The sequence below is a fragment of the Heteronotia binoei genome, chromosome 10 (assembly GCF_032191835.1).
Source record: "Heteronotia binoei isolate CCM8104 ecotype False Entrance Well chromosome 10, APGP_CSIRO_Hbin_v1, whole genome shotgun sequence".
NCBI classification, from domain to species: domain Eukaryota; kingdom Metazoa; phylum Chordata; class Lepidosauria; order Squamata; family Gekkonidae; genus Heteronotia; species Heteronotia binoei.
In genome coordinates, this window is record NC_083232.1 from 104,141,994 (window position 1) to 104,158,588 (window position 16,595).

Consider the following 16,595-nt stretch of genomic DNA (forward strand, 5'->3'; position numbering starts at 1 on the left):
TAAGCATAATTTCTTGTTGTATCTGTGGAGATACATTAATCGGGAATATCTCCGACTTGGACATATTGATAGCAAATCCCGAAAACTTTCCAAAGGTATTTAAAACATTCATTAGCTTAGTCAGTGATGATATTGGGTTGCTGAGATATACTACTGTATCATCAGCAAATAGGCCAATCTTATGGGGGGTACCATCTACAGTTATTCCTGCAATTTCAGTATCAGTTCGCACCATATGAGCTAACGGCTCGAGGGATAAAGCAAATAAAATTGGAGAGAGTGGGCAGCCCTGCCTCGTACCTCTGGATAAGGTAATAACCTCTGAGTTTAAGTTGTTAATGCTTAGTTGTGTCTTTGGGGAATTATAGATGGCTGAAATTGATTTCATAAAATTATGACCAAAATTCATTTGTTCTAGGACTGCCTTTAAGTAGGGGACCTCCAATCTATCAAAGGCCTTTTCGGCGTCAAGTGATAGAATAAGGGATGGAATTTGAGATACTTTACCAAAATGTATTAAATTTAATGATCTCCTGATGTTTCCTGAGATGGTGCGACCAGGGATAAAGCCTGACTGATCCGGGTGGATATATCTTTCAATTATTTTATTAAGTCTTCGCGCTAGAACTGAGGAAAAGATCTTAAAATCGTGGTTTAGGAGCGATATTGGCCTATAAGATCTAGGGTCTTGCCTATCTTTGCCTTCCTTATGCACTACTATTAATTTGGAGTCCTTCCAGGTTTCAGGGATGAGTCCCTCCTTCATTACCAAGTTGCAAGTGGCAGTTAGGGGTTTTAATAAACTAGGACTAAATTTTTTATAAAATTCGATTGGAAAACCATCCTTGCCAACCGCTTTATTATTTTTGATTGAATTAAGTGTTTCCAAAATTTCTTGCTCAGTGATAGACCTGTCTAAGAACTCATTGTCACTATGCGAGAGCTTTTTGTCGAATTTCATTTCCTCAAGGTATTTTTTAAAGTCTAAGTTATTGTTAATAGAAGTCTTGTACGAATAGTATTCTTGAAAGACTTTGACAATATCCTGAGGTAGAATACATGTCTCTCCTTGGGTTGTTCTGACTGAATGGATCATTGCTTTAGCTCTGCTTTGCTGTATCCTAAGTTTTAACAATTTTAGGGACTTCGAAGTTCTAGTAGTGTATCGCTGTCTTAGGTATAGCATTCTCTTTTGGATGTCTGAGGTCTCTATTAACTCCAATTTCTTTCTCTCCATTACCAATTTCTTTAAAGTTTTTTTCCCTCCATATCTCTTATGTTTTTCTTCAAGTTCAACAATTTTAGATTTAATTTCCTGAATCTCTTTACATTTGTTTTTGTGACATATGGACGTTAATGAGATAAGATCTCCCCTTAGGACTGCCTTGAAGGCATCCCAGACTATGTGACGGGAAACTCCACAGTTATCATTATGGTGGAAATATTCTAGAATTTTTTTATTTATTTCTTCGCAAATGCTCTCCTTGGTCAGAAGTAGTTTATTCAAGGACCAAGTTGGGCCTCTATTGTCTAATTCCTGCATAGATATCTCAACCGATACCCACGAGTGGTCAGAGATGGTCCTTGATCCAATTGCCGTATTCTGAGCATAAGTCAGGAGAGCAGGGGACGTTAAGAAGTAATCGATTCTAGAGTAGGTGTGGTGGACTTGAGAAAAGTAGGTATAGTCACGTACTTTTTGGTTTAAAGATCTCCATATGTCTACTAAATTTGAGGATGATAATAGTTTGTTCAGACCTGTTGGTTTAGTACGGCCAGTTTTAGCTCCTGATCTGTCTAGTCCCTTATCCATGATATAATTGAGATCTCCTCCCAAAATGATTTCCCCTAATCTGAAATCAATTAGTTCAGCAAAGGTTTCCCTCAAAAAGGTTAGTTGCCCATTGTTAGGAGCATATACTGAGGCGATCGTCAGAGGTTTACCATGTAATGTGCCCTTAACAAAGATGTAGCGGCCCTTAGAGTCCAATTTTGTGTCCTGCACATCAAACGCTGTCACTTTAGAAATTAAGATTGCCACCCCTCTTGCCTTAGATGACCCAGGTGCATGGAAGGTTTGATTGAACCATTTAGAATGTAGGCCAAAAGGGGAGTTTTTCTTAACATGTGTTTCCTGTAGGCAAACTATGTGCGGCCTTTCTTTAGTTAAGGTATTAGCGATTCGAGTCCTCTTAATTGGGTTTTTAAATCCCCTGCAGTTCCACGTCAACAGTTTCAAATTCTTAGCCATCGTAAAGTCTCTACTTGGAGGCCACCAAGCTGAATGATATGCTCTACAGGAAATATAGGTAAAATCAAACACCTAAGCAATAGAATTTACGTACTCTGGCACTTACCAATTAGGTAACGAAGTATGAGTTTAACAGAGAATATGGGTTAGGCAAAAAAGTTTAACACAGAAGGTAGAAAAAACACTTATCAAGCACACAACACAGTCTAATAGTTCAATGAAAAAAACAAAACTCAAACGCACCTCCTACGTACCCAACACGGGGTAAAGTTTCACTGGTTCCTAATAAATAGGAAGCTAGGGAACAAACTTTAAGTTTCCCTAAACAGAAACTCCCTTAATATTCTCAAGGGGGCTAAACCTTTAACACAAAAACATAATCTTCCACACCTCCTCCTTCTCTAACGTGATGTAACAGTGAGAACTCCTTTAAGAAAAAAAAAACTCTTGCAAGTCTAAAAATGGGTTTTTCAGTAGCACAGTGTTCAACTTAGTGCGTGTAATCTGTCTGCAGCTTGTACTCACCATTAAGCAGTTTGTTCATTTCCAAATGTGAAGTGAATAAATAACAAGAACTAGCTAAATACAAAACATGAATAAAAACAGGTGTTAACTAAGCAATTTGCCAATCAGTATCATGCAAGTCAAAAAAAGGGGGGGAAGGATACATTTCCACCTGCTTAAATAAAGCAATCGTTATGCCCTTATATCTGTGGCAAGTATATAAGCCAGGCTTCATATATAACCAACCAGTCTTTTGCAATAACCATTTGCCCAGGTTAACTCAATCCTCTATAGAGCTTTAGTATAGTAAGCTTACCTAAGCTTCCCTGTTGCATAAGCAGCACTATTAAAACAGTTAAGTTATGGTGTAAGAACAATACTTGTGTGAAGACCATCTATCATTGCTATAAACTAAATAAGTTATCGCTTGCAAACACAATGAACAAAATCAAGATGAAGGGCTTCTTGCAAGAGCCTTTAACTATTGCAATTGCAGCAGCCAGGGAACTTAGAATTTCAACAACAGAGCTGCACAAGCATAAATTACACAAGAGGGCAACAATTAGAACAATAATAAATTGAATGTCTTGTAGCAATAGTCTTGGAGTGACATGGCCAAATATATGAGGCAGACTGCACACCTCCATTAGCACCAGCACTAGCTTAACTTAATAAAAACCTCTAAGAGTCAATATTACTTGCAACGCCAGAGTTGTTGTTAAGTCTATTAAGGAGACAACTGGACAAAGTACTGGAGGTACTAAAGGGGCCAAGTCGTGCCACTTCATTTTTAAACTGTCTCTGTGTCCACCACCGGTTCTTCAGGGGTCTGAAAGTTTTTTTGCAATTCTTCATCTTCTTCCACCGTGTGCTCCAAAGATAGGGCATTCAGTAACGCTATTCCCGATTGTGCATCATGCACCTTGTAGAAAGCACCGTTTTTGAAAATCAGAAGATCTGAGGCCGGGCTCCATCTGAATCTTAAGCCATTCGCATGGAGCTTGTTGGTTATGATCTTTAGTTTTCTCCTTTTTTCTAGCGTCTCCGGTGAGAGGTCCAGTAGAAATAAGATCTTCTTGCCATTGTGCATGACTTCATCGCTTTTCCTAGCTTTCTGAAGAACAAGGTCCTTGATTCTGCTATTTGCAAACTGGACTAAGATGTCACGGGTGAAGTTACGACGCTGTGCTGCCATTGAGCCCAACCGCTGCACTTTGGTGATATTAGCCGCCATTTCAGTTGGCAATGAGAGTTTCTCTTGCAGCCAGTCAGCAACGAAGTTTAAAAGATCTTTATTCCTTTCCACGCCCTCATCAAAGCCTCTAAGTTTAATATTCAAGGCTCTCCATTTATTTTCTAGAATGATCAATCTAGTTTGCATTTTATTTTCATTATCTTTAATGGTGGCTACTTCCCCTTTAAGAGACAGACTTAGCTCAGCCGATCGTTCAGCAATGCTTGCAGTTGTATTTAAGTCTTCAGACAGCACGCTAATCTGGTCTTTAATGGGCTTGAGGTGGTCCACTATGGCTTCATTAAAGTACTTATGTATATCTAGGCGCAGGAGCTCTAGATCTGCTGTATTTAGTGGGCGCACCTCAGCAACAGCAGGATTAGCAGCCTCAGCCGTTTGTGGAGAGGTCGGGCTCGGCGCCATTTTTGAGCCTTCCGAAGCGCGCGAAAACGGGCCACCAACCTTTGCAGGAGTTTCTGGTGAGAAGAAAGACAAAACCTGGTTTTTACTTTGGGTTGTTTGTCTCTTCTTTGTTCGCGCTGTTTTCCCTTTGCTTTTAGTGGACATTGGAGTTCACCACGCAGCGTAGAAGTCGATTTAGAGAAGGAGAAGGCAGGAGCCGAACTATCTCGCGTCCGCCATTTGAGTCGCGACGCTCCGCCCCCTCATCCAATCCCCTCTTGAAGCTAGTTGTACTTGTAGCCCTCACCACCTCCTGTGGCAGTGAATTCCATGTGTCAATCACCCTTTGAGTGAAGAAGGACTTCCTTTTATCTATTTTAACCCGACTGCTGAGCAATTTCATTGAATGCCCACAAGTTCTCGTATTGTGAGAAATGGAGAAAAGGACTTCTTTCTCTGCCTTCTCTATCCCATGCATAATCTTGTCAACCTCTCTCATGCTACCCCTCAGTCGACGTTTCTCCAAGCTGAAGAGCCCCAATCATTTGAGCTTGGGGACACGTTGACTGGCTGTCGCTCCGCTCCATCCCATGAGACTCCTTCTGTTCAGCTTCATCTGCCACTCGGCCACTGGAGACTGCATGATGTAGGAGCCCTTGTGGCTAAGAAGAGTCCCAGCCAGGTAGCCCTCGGTGGCAGAGTCATTGTCAGCCAGTGTTAGTCCTGGAATTTTAAAAAAGAAAATCTTGGCAATTTATACTCTAGTACTGACATTAACTTTGGCACTGGTGGGTCAGAGGTCTTAGAGCAAGTCTCGAGATTCAGTTTTGCCAGCTCTGACTAGGTGGTGATTTTGTCAAACAGTATTAAAGCACAGATTTAAAACGTGTGGTTGAAGTCAGGTGTTTGCTCTGGAGTGTTGTGTTTGGCTAAGCATCCAGCCCTGTGTCTTTGTCTCCCTTGCAGTGTCCTGGGAGAACCTGCGAATCCCAGGGGTGCTCCAGCGACTGGGCTGCACGTACCTGGTGGTTGCGGGGCTGGAACTTGCCTTTGCCAAGCCTGTGCCTGACAGTGCCAGCGTGGTGAGTGAAGGGCTTCTTCAGTGCTGGGGATGCCCAGGATGTGGCCTGCTCTGCTTGCCGTCACTGCCCTCAGTACAAACCTTTGTGTCCTTTTCAGCCGCCTGGGCCCAGTGCAATCTCCCCTCTTCTTAGGAAGCAGGCCAGTGATAGCTTTTCAGAGACTGTTGTATGGAGCTGCCCTTGCAAGAGGAGGTCTCTGGTCAAGTCTATTCTCGCATTTTCACTGTGCTCCTAGGAAAGCTGAACCAAGCACCCTCCTGCATAAGCCCTGCTGTGGCTGGGTGAGGGCTTCCCTTACCCCACCATAATACTTAGAAGACCTTGACGTGAAATATTTTTATATATCCTATATATATATATATAAAGCCCCGTGGTGCAGAGTGGTAAAGCTGCAGTACTGAGCTCTGCTCATGACCTGAGTTCGATCCCGGTGGAAGCTGGGTTCAGGTAGCCAGCTCCAGGTTGACTCAGCCCTCCATCCTTCCGAGTACCTAGCTTCCTGGGGGGAAAGTGTAGATGACTGGGGAAGGCAATGGCAAACCACCCCATAAAAAGTCCTGCCAATGACTCACCTACTCTCCCATTGACTGAGCTGCGTGTTGCTCAAATTCCTGAGAGCAACCCCACCCTTCAGCCCCAGGACAGATGAGGATTGGGCCACTGGGGAAGCTGCCTTTGCATTCTATTGGTCCATTCTGCTGAGCGCTCCATTTTCCGCCAGTGGCTGTTGCTAGGCAACCATACTATTCCAAGCTTGGTTTTGTCAATAAGAGGTGGGGGGGGAGGCCCTTTACAGGCCTATTTTGACTTTTGAGGGAGAACTCATTGGGACCAGTCCTGACTAGGGTTGCCAGCTCCAGCCAATTCCTGGAGATTCTGTGGTGGAGTCTGAGGAAGCCAGAGTTTGAGGAGGGGAGAGGCATCTGCTAAATATAATGCCTCCAAAATAGTTATTTTCTCCAGGGGGAGAGAGATCTGTTGTCTGGAGATAAGTTGTGATACCAGGAGATCTTAGGGTTCCACCTTGAGGTTGTCTACCTTAGGCCTGGCAGCACCCCCTGTGTCAAGCATCGGTATTTCGAATAATCGAGCTATTGTTTAAATAAAAGACTCGTTTTATTGATGATCCAATACTTGCTCCAAGGAACGATACCTTGGAAGTGATACATCATAGCATCTTAGGCTACTTCAAAGACAAGGTTCAGATAACTTCAAAAGCATAACATACAGATATGAATTGCATAGAGAGTTCAAAGCATACTATCAGCTATTCATTTGGGTACTACATCTCCTGTTTCCCACACATTCCTGGCTTGCTGATATGTATGGGAACATTTTGCTTTACAATAGTAAAATTACTTGCATATCCTGCATCCTTGAGAATTAACAGGTGGGGGGAACTTTGAAGAGAGTCTTTATTCAGAAAAGAGGGAAAGAGGGGAGGGAGGGGGGAGGTATGAGCACAAAACACATACTAATTCAATAATCAGAAATATCACGCTTGACTCTCTGTATGACTTGATGCCATTTAACTGGCTTGACTTCGCTAGGCCTGGCTGCTTGCTCCTGTTCAGCAGCAGCCTCCCATGACAGCCAGTGTGGTGTAGCTGTTAGGGCTTCAGAGCAGGGTCTGCTAGACCCAAGTTCTTGCTTTGGAAGCTGACTGGGGGATTTTGGACCATTCACAGACTTTCAGTCTAATCTACCTCACAGGGTTGTTGTGAGATCAAAAGGGGGAGAGGAGACTGATGTAAGCTGCTTTAGTGCTCATTGTGGAAAAAGACTGTAGAGGCTGCAGGGAGGGGGGAGGAGATAGAAGGCTGAAGTCAGTTAGGTTGATGGTTGGCTGGAAAGGAGAGAGAGTTGCCAACTCCAGGTTGGGAAATTCCTGGAGATTTGAGGGGTGGAGCCTGGAGAGGGTGGGGTTTGAGGAAGGATGAGACCTCAGACAGGTAGAATGCCATAGACTTCACCTTCCAAACCAGCCATTTCACCCTGGGGAATCAGTGTTGCCAATCTCCAGGTGAAGACTGGAGTTCACTCAGAATTACAATTGTTCTCCAGATGGCAGAGATCAGTTCCCCTGGAGAAAACAGCTGCTTTGCAGGGTGGACTCTGTGTCATTATATCCTGCTGAGGTTGCTTCCCTCCTGCTTTGGTCCCCACTGTGGAGAAAGACTGTACTTTTGCTAGGTAGAGGCTACAGGGAGGGAGAGGAGATGGAAAATCGAATTCAGATCAGTTCCCCTACAGATAGTGCCCACCTTGAAGCACATCATCTATGGTATATCATAACACAACCCCCAGATCACAAGCAGATGCTGATGCGAAACAGGAAAAGGTAGCAACAACACACTTCAGTGTCTGCATGATCGTTGTCATGCTATGACACCATAGTAAATTGACCCTGAGTGCCCAAGGCTGGGGCACTTGCCCAGAGCCTCTTTCTAGAGCCTGCTGTATTTATTTGCATTATGGGCCTGATCCCCTAGTTTCTAATATACACTCTATTAGAAAAACTGACATCCTGCTTTAAAGAGACAGGTTTGTGTTATAAAGGAACTAATATCATCAAATAAATTACCCAGCAAGTCAAAAACGACCCCCAAAAGTCCTGAGATTATATTGGAATCTCAGCTCTTGCCCCAGCCTGTCAATGTACCACGCAGCAGGTATTCAAACTTGAGAGAAGCTCTGCTCAGTCAGACCCAGGCCCGTCTAGTCCAGCATTAAAGTTAGTGGTGCTTTGTGCACCTCTGGCAGAAAAGCCACCCCCCTCCCTGGAACTCCTTTTCAAACAGTGGGGGTCTGTGAGGTGCAGAGGACCACTCCCAGCTTCAACAATTTAAAGTATTTATTAAAAAGACAAAGTTTACAAGCATCCTTTTAGCACGGGAAACGAGGAATAGGAAGAAGAAGAACGCTCAGGGTCACAACCAGTTCCAAAGCCAATCCCAATGACACCAAGCCCTCAGGCTTCTCAGGTGGGATTTCCTGAGAATGAATTTGAAGCTTGTTGAAACGATTTTTGATATTCAGAGTGAAGAAATACTTCATTAAGCTGCGGGAATTTAGATATCTCAGGAGGGTGGATGGATACCTGGCTCAGTCTGGCTTTCTTTCTTGCCCACGTTTCCCCTTCTCTGTCTCAGCAGGAAGCCTCATGCTCAGCTGTCCGGGATCTGCTGGCCTCCTGGCCCCAGTGGCTCTTCATGATGGGGCTCGAAGCAGTCTGGCTGTGCTTAACCTTCCTGCTAAACGTACCTGGGTGCCCCACGTGAGTGGCCCATTAGGCTCACTTTCATGCCATTTGTTTTTTCACTGGGTCCGTTCCCAATACTGAGTGGTTCTGAGCTGGTACGACCCAGAAAGCCATCTAGGTGGGAGGCAGCTGCCATAGCAGCGACGGAGAATCGTTGTCATTCAGTCTCCATGGTCGCCTGCAACAGTGAGAGGCCATGCCCTCTTCCCCCCCTCCACCTGCAGCCTTTTGGCACACCAGCTGGGATCTCTGGCGGGGGCTGCCTGCCTGCCTGCCTGCCAGGGATGAGCTATTATGCTTCTGCAGTAGTTTTTTGGCCTTAAAGCTTCTTGTGAAGAATGAGCGTAGTGACAGGATGCCTGTACACATACAAATGTCCTCCTTGGGGAAAGTGGGCTTTTTGGGGATGAAGGTTCCTTGCTGGGGGTTGGGGGACCAAAGGTGGGGAACCTCAGCTCTAAGCCCAGTTCCCTCGGCTGGGCTAAGGCCTCTCAGAGCCTCCTGCAGCCATGTGGTCATTGCAACATGGAGGCCCTGGACTTCTCTGGAGTCGGTCAGGTCTGCCAACCTGGCTCCCTTCTTGTCTTCCTTCTAGAGGTTACCTTGGGGCTGGAGGCATCAGTGACCATGGGAAATATCCCAACTGCACCGGAGGAGCGGCCGGCTACATTGACCGTTTGCTCCTAGGAGAGAAACACATCTATCAACACCCCTCTTCTAGCGTAAGCTTTCTGGAAACCTGTCAGACTTTCTCAGATATGAACTTGGGGAGTTCTTTATTCTCTAGATAAGTGTTATTAATTGTGCTGGATGGCAAAATAACTTGTTTAGAATTATTTGGAAGTGAATACGAGACCAGGTGGTGCCTTCCAGTTTGGTGTAGTGAGAGCCAGTTTGGTGTAGTGGTTAAGCCTTTTGACTCTTATCTGGGAAAATGGGGTTTGATTCCCCACCCCTCCACTTGCAGCTGCTGGAATGGCCTTGGGTCAGCCATAGCTCTGGCAGAGGTTGTCCTTGAAAGGACAGCTGCTGTGAGAGTCCTCTCAGCCCCACCCACCTCACAGGGTGTCTGTTGTGGGCGGGTGGGGGGGTGGAGAAGGTAAAGGAAATTGTGAGCCACTCTGAGATTCAGAGTATAGGGTGGGATGTAAATTTATTTATTTATTACATTACGCTTATATCCCGCCCTCTCCGCAAGCGGTCTCAGGGCGGCTCACAACATTACATTACTACCATTAAAACCAATAAGACATATAAAACATAATTACATATTTAAATTATTTAAAACCATTTCATGGTGCTGTGTTGATACAGTACAATGTAGGCGATTCTGAGAATTCGGTGGGGACCACCAGTTCTCTACTTGGTGCTCTATATGACGCCCAGTGGCAGCTCTCTCTCAGTTAGATATCGAAGGCTTGTCGAAACAATTCGGTCTTACAGGCCCTGCGGAATGTAGGCAGATCCCGCAGGGCCCTTATGGCGTTCCAGAGCATTCCAGAGTTCTGGCGCTGCCACCGAGAAAGCCCTGGTTCGTGTCATACGCAACCTGGCTTCTTTTGGTCCAAGGATGGACAGTAGATTTTTCGCCCCTGAATCCAATTGCTTCTTCAATATCTTCTTAGAATCATAGACTCATAGAATTGGAAGGGGCCAACTCTAGTCCACCCCCCTGCACAATGCAGGGCCATCTAGTCCACCCTCCTGCACAATGCAGGACATTCACTAACACCTCCCTAAAAATTCACAGGATCTTCGTTGCTGTCAGATGGCCATCTAGCCTCTGTTTAAAAACCTCCAAGGAAGGAGAGCCCACCACCTCCCAAGGAAGCCTGTTCCACTGAGGAACCGCTCTAATGGTCAGGAAGTTCTTCCTAATGTTGAGCTGGAAACTCTTTGGATTGGATTTCAACCCATTGGTTCAGGTCATACCTTTTGGGGCCGCAGAAAACAATTCCACACCATGTCATGGTGGACCGCTAAGGTTGTCAGGCTTGTAAAAGCATTTTGACAGTGGAACCAGCTGCCTTCTTGTGTGAGGACTAGAGGCCGGAGGAAAAGGCTCTTGCTTTGGGTTTCCTGCACTGAGCGGGTGGCTGGACTGGACGGCCTAGAAGGATCCTTCCAGCTCATGGATTGTACAGTCAAGAATGCAGATATTTTCACCAGCAGAAGACAGGCCAGAAGAACCAGCGGATGAAAAGTTTCACCCTTTGTGCTACTCAGAATATGAATTTCCCATAATTTGGGGTACTCAATGAGATTGACAGGCATCAGGTTCAAGAATACACTCCTTCACTCAACAAGTAATCATATTGTGGGATTCCCTGTGAAAGGACGTTGTGATGGCTGTAAACTGCTTTTCCTAGAAGAGATGGTTGCGCAGCTTAGCCTGGTGCTTTCTGACAGCCTTTTCTATTGTCCTTGCTTGAGAGGCTGGTTCTTCGCTGCATTCTGTAACTTCCTGCAGGCTGGTGAGAGCCACATCTGGGCTCTTGCCTTGAAGGAACTAATGGGCTTGGGTTTCTGGGCACTTGTCTTTGCACATAGCAATGCAGCTGGGGTAGCCCTGGGAAGATCCAGCAAAACTTTAAGGAGGCTTTTCCAGAGCCCCCCATTCTGCAACATAGACAGCTTGAGCAACGATCTTGCCAGTAACAGCTTTTGTTTTCTTATCATAGCCAGCTTCAAGAGGGGGTTGGATAAAAATATGGAGCAGAGGTCCATCAGTGGCTATTAGCCACAGTGTGTGAGTGTGTGTTTATATATATAGTGGCCACTGTGTGATACAGAGTGTTGGACTGAATGGGCCATTGGCCTGATCCAACATGGCTTCTCTTATGTTCTTATGTTGTGGGGACCTCCTCATTATCTGCCTACCCTGAGTGAAATTCAGAAGAGCAGAACTGACTGGGAAGCAGCAAAGTCTGGTTCAGCTTTTCATTTATACACACCCCTAATATTTGAAGTCTATGTACATTGCCTTGCTCTTTTACCCCCCAAAAACACAACTTTAATTTTTTTTTTTAAATTAAAGGTGCAAGTACCAGTCGTTTTCGACTCTGGGGTGACGTTGCTTTCACGTTTTCATGGCAGACTTTTTTACGGGATGGTTTGCCATTGCCTTCCCCAATCATCTACACTAGTTGAGTTTTATTTTAGTTTTCTGTGGATGAAAGTTTCCAAATCTTTTGAGAAGTCATCAGTGGGGAAATGAGGGCCCTGGGTGTCAGTCAACATGCCCTCAGGTCTTGGGGTGGGGGGGCAGGGAGTTCAGGTCTCTTGAGTGCCTCTACAATGATGCTTACAGAAACAATGAAGAGGCTTTATTCACTTCTTAAGAACATAAGAACATAAGAGAAGCCATGTTGGATCAGGCCAATGGCCCATCCAGTCCAACACTCTGTGTCACACAGTGGCCAAAATTATATATATATATATATATACACACACACACACACTGTGGCTAATAGCCACTGATGGACCTCTGCTCCATATTTTCATCTAAACCCCTCTTGAAAGTGGCCATGCTTGTGGCCGCCCCCACCTCCTGTGGCAGTGAATTCCACATGTTAATCACCCTTTGGGTGAAGAAGTACTTCCTTTTATCCGTTTTAACCTGTCTGCTCAGCAATTTCATCAAATGCCCACGAGTTCTTGTATTGTGAGAAAGGGAGAAAAGTACCTCTTTCTCTACTTTCTCCATCCCATGCATTATCTTGTAAACCTCTATCATGTCACCTCGCAGTCGACGTTTCTCCAAGCTAAAGAGTCCCAAGCGTTTCAGCCTTTCTTCATAGGGAAAGTGTTCCAGCCCTTTAATCATTCTAGTTGCCCTTTTCTGGACTTTCTCCAATGCTATAATATCCTTTTTGAGGTGCGGCGACCAGAACTGCACACAGTACTCCAAATGAGACCGCACCATCGATTTATACAGAGGCATTATGATACTGGCTGATTTGTTTTCAATTCCCTTCCTAATAATTCCCAGCATGGCGTTGGCCTTTTTTATTGCAAATGCACACTGTCCTGACTTCTCAACTGCTCAAAGCAGAGAGCAGAAAAGAAATCTGATGGAAAGAAGACAGCCTGCAAATGTGGGTTCCTGATCTTTCTGGGAATTCCCAAATATTTCTGGGATTTTGAAAGATCATTTTTCTTCTTCAGTTTTCTGAAAAAATCCTGGATATATTTGGGATGCCAACTGTATCTGAAAAATACTGATAAAAGCATTTTTTTTTGGGGGGGGGGGTATATTTTCAGCGTAGGTGTATCCAAACATCCCCCTAATAGTAACCACAAGGTTGGCATCATGTCTGAAGTGTGGCCTGTGGTCTCCCCAGAGGGGGTTGCAGGTAGATGTAACCCCTGAACCAAAACTGTCTCTCAAGCTTAACTGCAGTTGGCCCGGCGGACAGACTAGTGGGAGCAGGAAATTGTAAAGTAGCCCATTGGAAAGGGAAGGTAGGAAAGGAGATTCAAACTCAGGTGAACTTTCATAATGTCCTCTTCCTTGTTTCTAGGTGGTGTACATGACAACAATGCCCTTTGACCCTGAAGGGATTTTGGGAACCATCAATTCTGTCATCCTGGCCTTTCTGGGACTTCAGGTACCATCCATCTCCTTTTGATCTGTGCAGGCAGAAAAGGGTAATTTCCACCTGGGAACAACAGGCAGGTCACGTTACTGTAGAAAGAAAGGCTAGTCTTCGAATGTTAGGGCACTTGCTGTACCTTTAAACAGGGCTTTTAACACCCACTTTGCAGGGAAGGCACCCAGCTTCTTCCCCTGGAGTCCTGGTTACCCCTTTTCTAGGGCAGACAGGATATCCATCTGTGCTGTTGCGGGAGGACCAGTAAACCCCAGTACACCTCTGAGAGTACAGAGGGAAGCTGACTGTCCAAAAGAGAGTGACCCTGGCAAAGAAAGGGGACTGAAGGTTCTGCATGGGCACCGCTTTGCTCTTCTGAACCACACGGCTGCTTGGACAGGCATCAGTCGATACCTCCCCGTCAGAGAGGCTTGCAGCAAGCTCTTGGGCTGGAGCATCTTCAGTCATATCCCCTTTCAGTCCCTTGTAGGTGGGCTGCTTCTGATGCTTCTAATTTCCCACTTTTACTTTTAAGGCAGGGAAAATTCTCTTGTTTTACAAAGACCAGCACCGACAGATAATGCTCCGCTTTTGTGTGTGGAGTGTAATAATGGTAAGTCGCAAAGATTACCCTGGTGAATCTTTAGCTTAGTTGTGAATTCCTTGATCACAAAAACCATCGTTTGCAGAGCAATCCCAAGAACACTTTCCTGGGTGTAAGCCCCGGTGAGTTGACCTGGTTGGGATTGTGCTGCTGGTGTGGCCTTCCTGTTGGGTTACTTGGGGGGGGGGCGGTCCCAGCCAGAGCCTGCCTGGATGGTAGGCAGAGGAGGAGGAGGAGGCTGTCTGCTCCCAGGCCGATGGCTGAGGCTGGCGGCCTGAAGGGCTTCGACACCCCCCCACACACACACACACACAAGAGCAAAAGGATGCTCTGATGCCTCTTTTTTGCAGGGGGCCATTTCTGCTGTCTTGACCAAATGCTCGACAGAGGAAGGCATTATTCCTGTGAACAAAAACTTATGGTGAGTGCCCCCCCCCCCGCCAAAAGCCTGCTGTTTCTCTGGCCCGTCTGCCTGGGCCTCTTGCTGAGCCCCCCTTGCTAAACTGTCCCTGCAGGTCGCTCTCCTATGTGACCACCTTGAGCAGCTTTGCCTTCCTCCTGCTGCTGCTGATCTACTGCCTGGTGGATGTCAAGCAGGTGTGGTCAGGGGTTCCCTTCTTCTTCCTTGGTGAGTGTCCTTGAAGCTGGCAGAAGGCCATCAAGTGGAGAGGGGAGGCTGTTCAGTTCTTGCTTGGGATTCTCCCCTTGAAAAATGCAGGGGCAATTCCGTTTTTTACCACTGATACTCTTGGCTAGTTTCCAAACCAGTGGTCATAGGTGCATTAGTTTGGGAAGTGGATCAATGCCTGGTTTCTCACATTCATGCAGATGTTTCCCCTCAGCCTCACAGAAGAGTGGCTTGTCTGAGAGGTGCTCACGCCCCAGTGGTCCAGCGATTGCCTGGAGCCTGTGGCCACATCCATGGCCCACGTGACAAGGGCAAGGAACAGCAAATGCCTCAGAAGAGGAGCTGAAATTCCCTTCCCCAGGGTCATTTGTCTCCCTGCAAAGAGAGGGGCCAGCCAAGCAGATCAGCAGCGCCAAGTGCTGCGTTCATTTCTCTTGTAAAAATAGCAAGCGTCAGTTCCCTTGTCTTCTGCGTGGTGACCGGTTTGGCTCTGCATCATGACAAGCCACAAGGAAAAGATATGGGAGGAGGCTGGTGGCAGCTGGCTGGAAGAAGATTTGTGAAGCACTGCCAACTAGAAGCAGCCGTTCTTTCATGCCCATCTCTGCTGTGGCCTGGAAGAATCCCAGGAAGTCTCGCACAAGGGGGAATGCGATGCAAATAGTGTTAAGAAGCCCCCCCACCCCCTCCCTCCAGTGGTGGGGGCAGGGAGTAGGTGGCGGTTAGCCTGAGGCTGCTTCTCTGCACGGGCTGATCTGTCTTCCTGTACTTCTAGCCTCGGTCCTATTGGGTGGCATGGAATGGCCTTTCTGATACGTCTCTTTTGTCTTTCAAGGCATGAACTCAATTCTCATTTACGTCGGCCATGAGATATTTGAAGACTACTTTCCATTCAAGTGGAAGATGCGGGATGCGCAGTCCCACAGCGAGCACCTGGCTCAGAACCTCACGGCCACTTCTCTGTGGGTCGTCATCTCCTATGTCCTCTACCGGAAGAGGATATTCTGGAAGATCTGATGGAGCAGCCGGGAAAGGCAAAGGAACAGCAGACATGCTGAAGCATCATCTCCACCCACCACACTGACTTGCTGTTTTTTTGGAAAAAGGGATCGTGTGTTTGGTTTACATTCCAAATAACCTTTAACTGTATATTGATAGTTTCCTATTTGTTGACTGATGTGCCATTTATTAATGCCTTTTTCAAATGTCCTACATATATTTGATATATTGCTGCATTTTTAAATAAAGATGCCAAACAGCTTCTAGGCAGAAAAGTAATTTGTTCTTTGTTGTATGTCTGGATGGTGATTTTGAAAAGCATCCGAACTGCAGCTGGGTGTTCCAAGAGGCCCCGCAGGCGAGTGGCTGCCACAGCCAGTGCTACTCAGCTCCCTCCAGAACTCTCCTCAGCCAGGCCTGGCTTTAGCCTCCTTTCGGGCCCTTTGTCTTCCTGCAACCCCTCACCATGAACTTGTCGATGGGGCCACAGGGAGCTGGCCTTTCTGCCCAACACCCGAGCAGCTGCTTCCCCTTCATACCCTCATCTCCACTTGGCCACCAATGAGAGAGAGAGGCTTTCCCTGGCCCAGGATTACTGGGAGATGGTTGTGGTTAAAACAAAAGCCCTCAGGAGTCTAGGAGCACCTTAAACACGAGCAACATTTTTATGCTGGCATCAGCTGCTGTGAAGCAGGCTCCAGGTTTCTGCTGCTGGGCAGGAATGCAGTGCCCAGGCGTGCCCAGTGCGCCCGGAGGGGGGGGGGTGAAGGCTGCGGCAACCACAGACCTTTGAAACAAAAGTGCAGCTGATTATCATATAAGGAAGGCAAACAGCTGCAGCCAGCAATGCACCAACGCAACAAAAAGGGAAAAATGCTCTGGGCATAAAGTAAGACCATGGGAATGTGTATGAAGTATACACTGACCAGAACATTCAGCTGGTGCTGGGAACTATCCACAGCAATTGGATCATTTACAGTGAGGAACGTTTTGTACATGCAGCAATTAGCTGAGCAAGTTTGGATGTCCCAGGTCAG

The 16,595-nt window shown here is 46.2% G+C and overlaps 1 protein-coding gene across 1 annotated transcript in view; it reads left to right on the forward strand.

Moving 5' to 3' along the window:
- The window catches only part of HGSNAT (heparan-alpha-glucosaminide N-acetyltransferase), a 39,582-nt gene extending 23,749 nt beyond the window's left edge, over positions 1-15,833 (forward strand). Inside the window, exons 9-16 of the mRNA XM_060247856.1 lie at positions 5,358-5,473; positions 8,626-8,750; positions 9,331-9,457; positions 13,259-13,345; positions 13,863-13,940; positions 14,282-14,352; positions 14,447-14,559; positions 15,395-15,833. Of these exons, the coding sequence (XP_060103839.1) occupies positions 5,358-5,473; positions 8,626-8,750; positions 9,331-9,457; positions 13,259-13,345; positions 13,863-13,940; positions 14,282-14,352; positions 14,447-14,559; positions 15,395-15,576 (899 nt within the window). The 3' untranslated portion in view covers positions 15,577-15,833. The remainder of the gene's footprint in view (positions 1-5,357; positions 5,474-8,625; positions 8,751-9,330; positions 9,458-13,258; positions 13,346-13,862; positions 13,941-14,281; positions 14,353-14,446; positions 14,560-15,394) is intronic.
- The last annotated feature ends 762 nt before the right edge of the window (positions 15,834-16,595 follow it).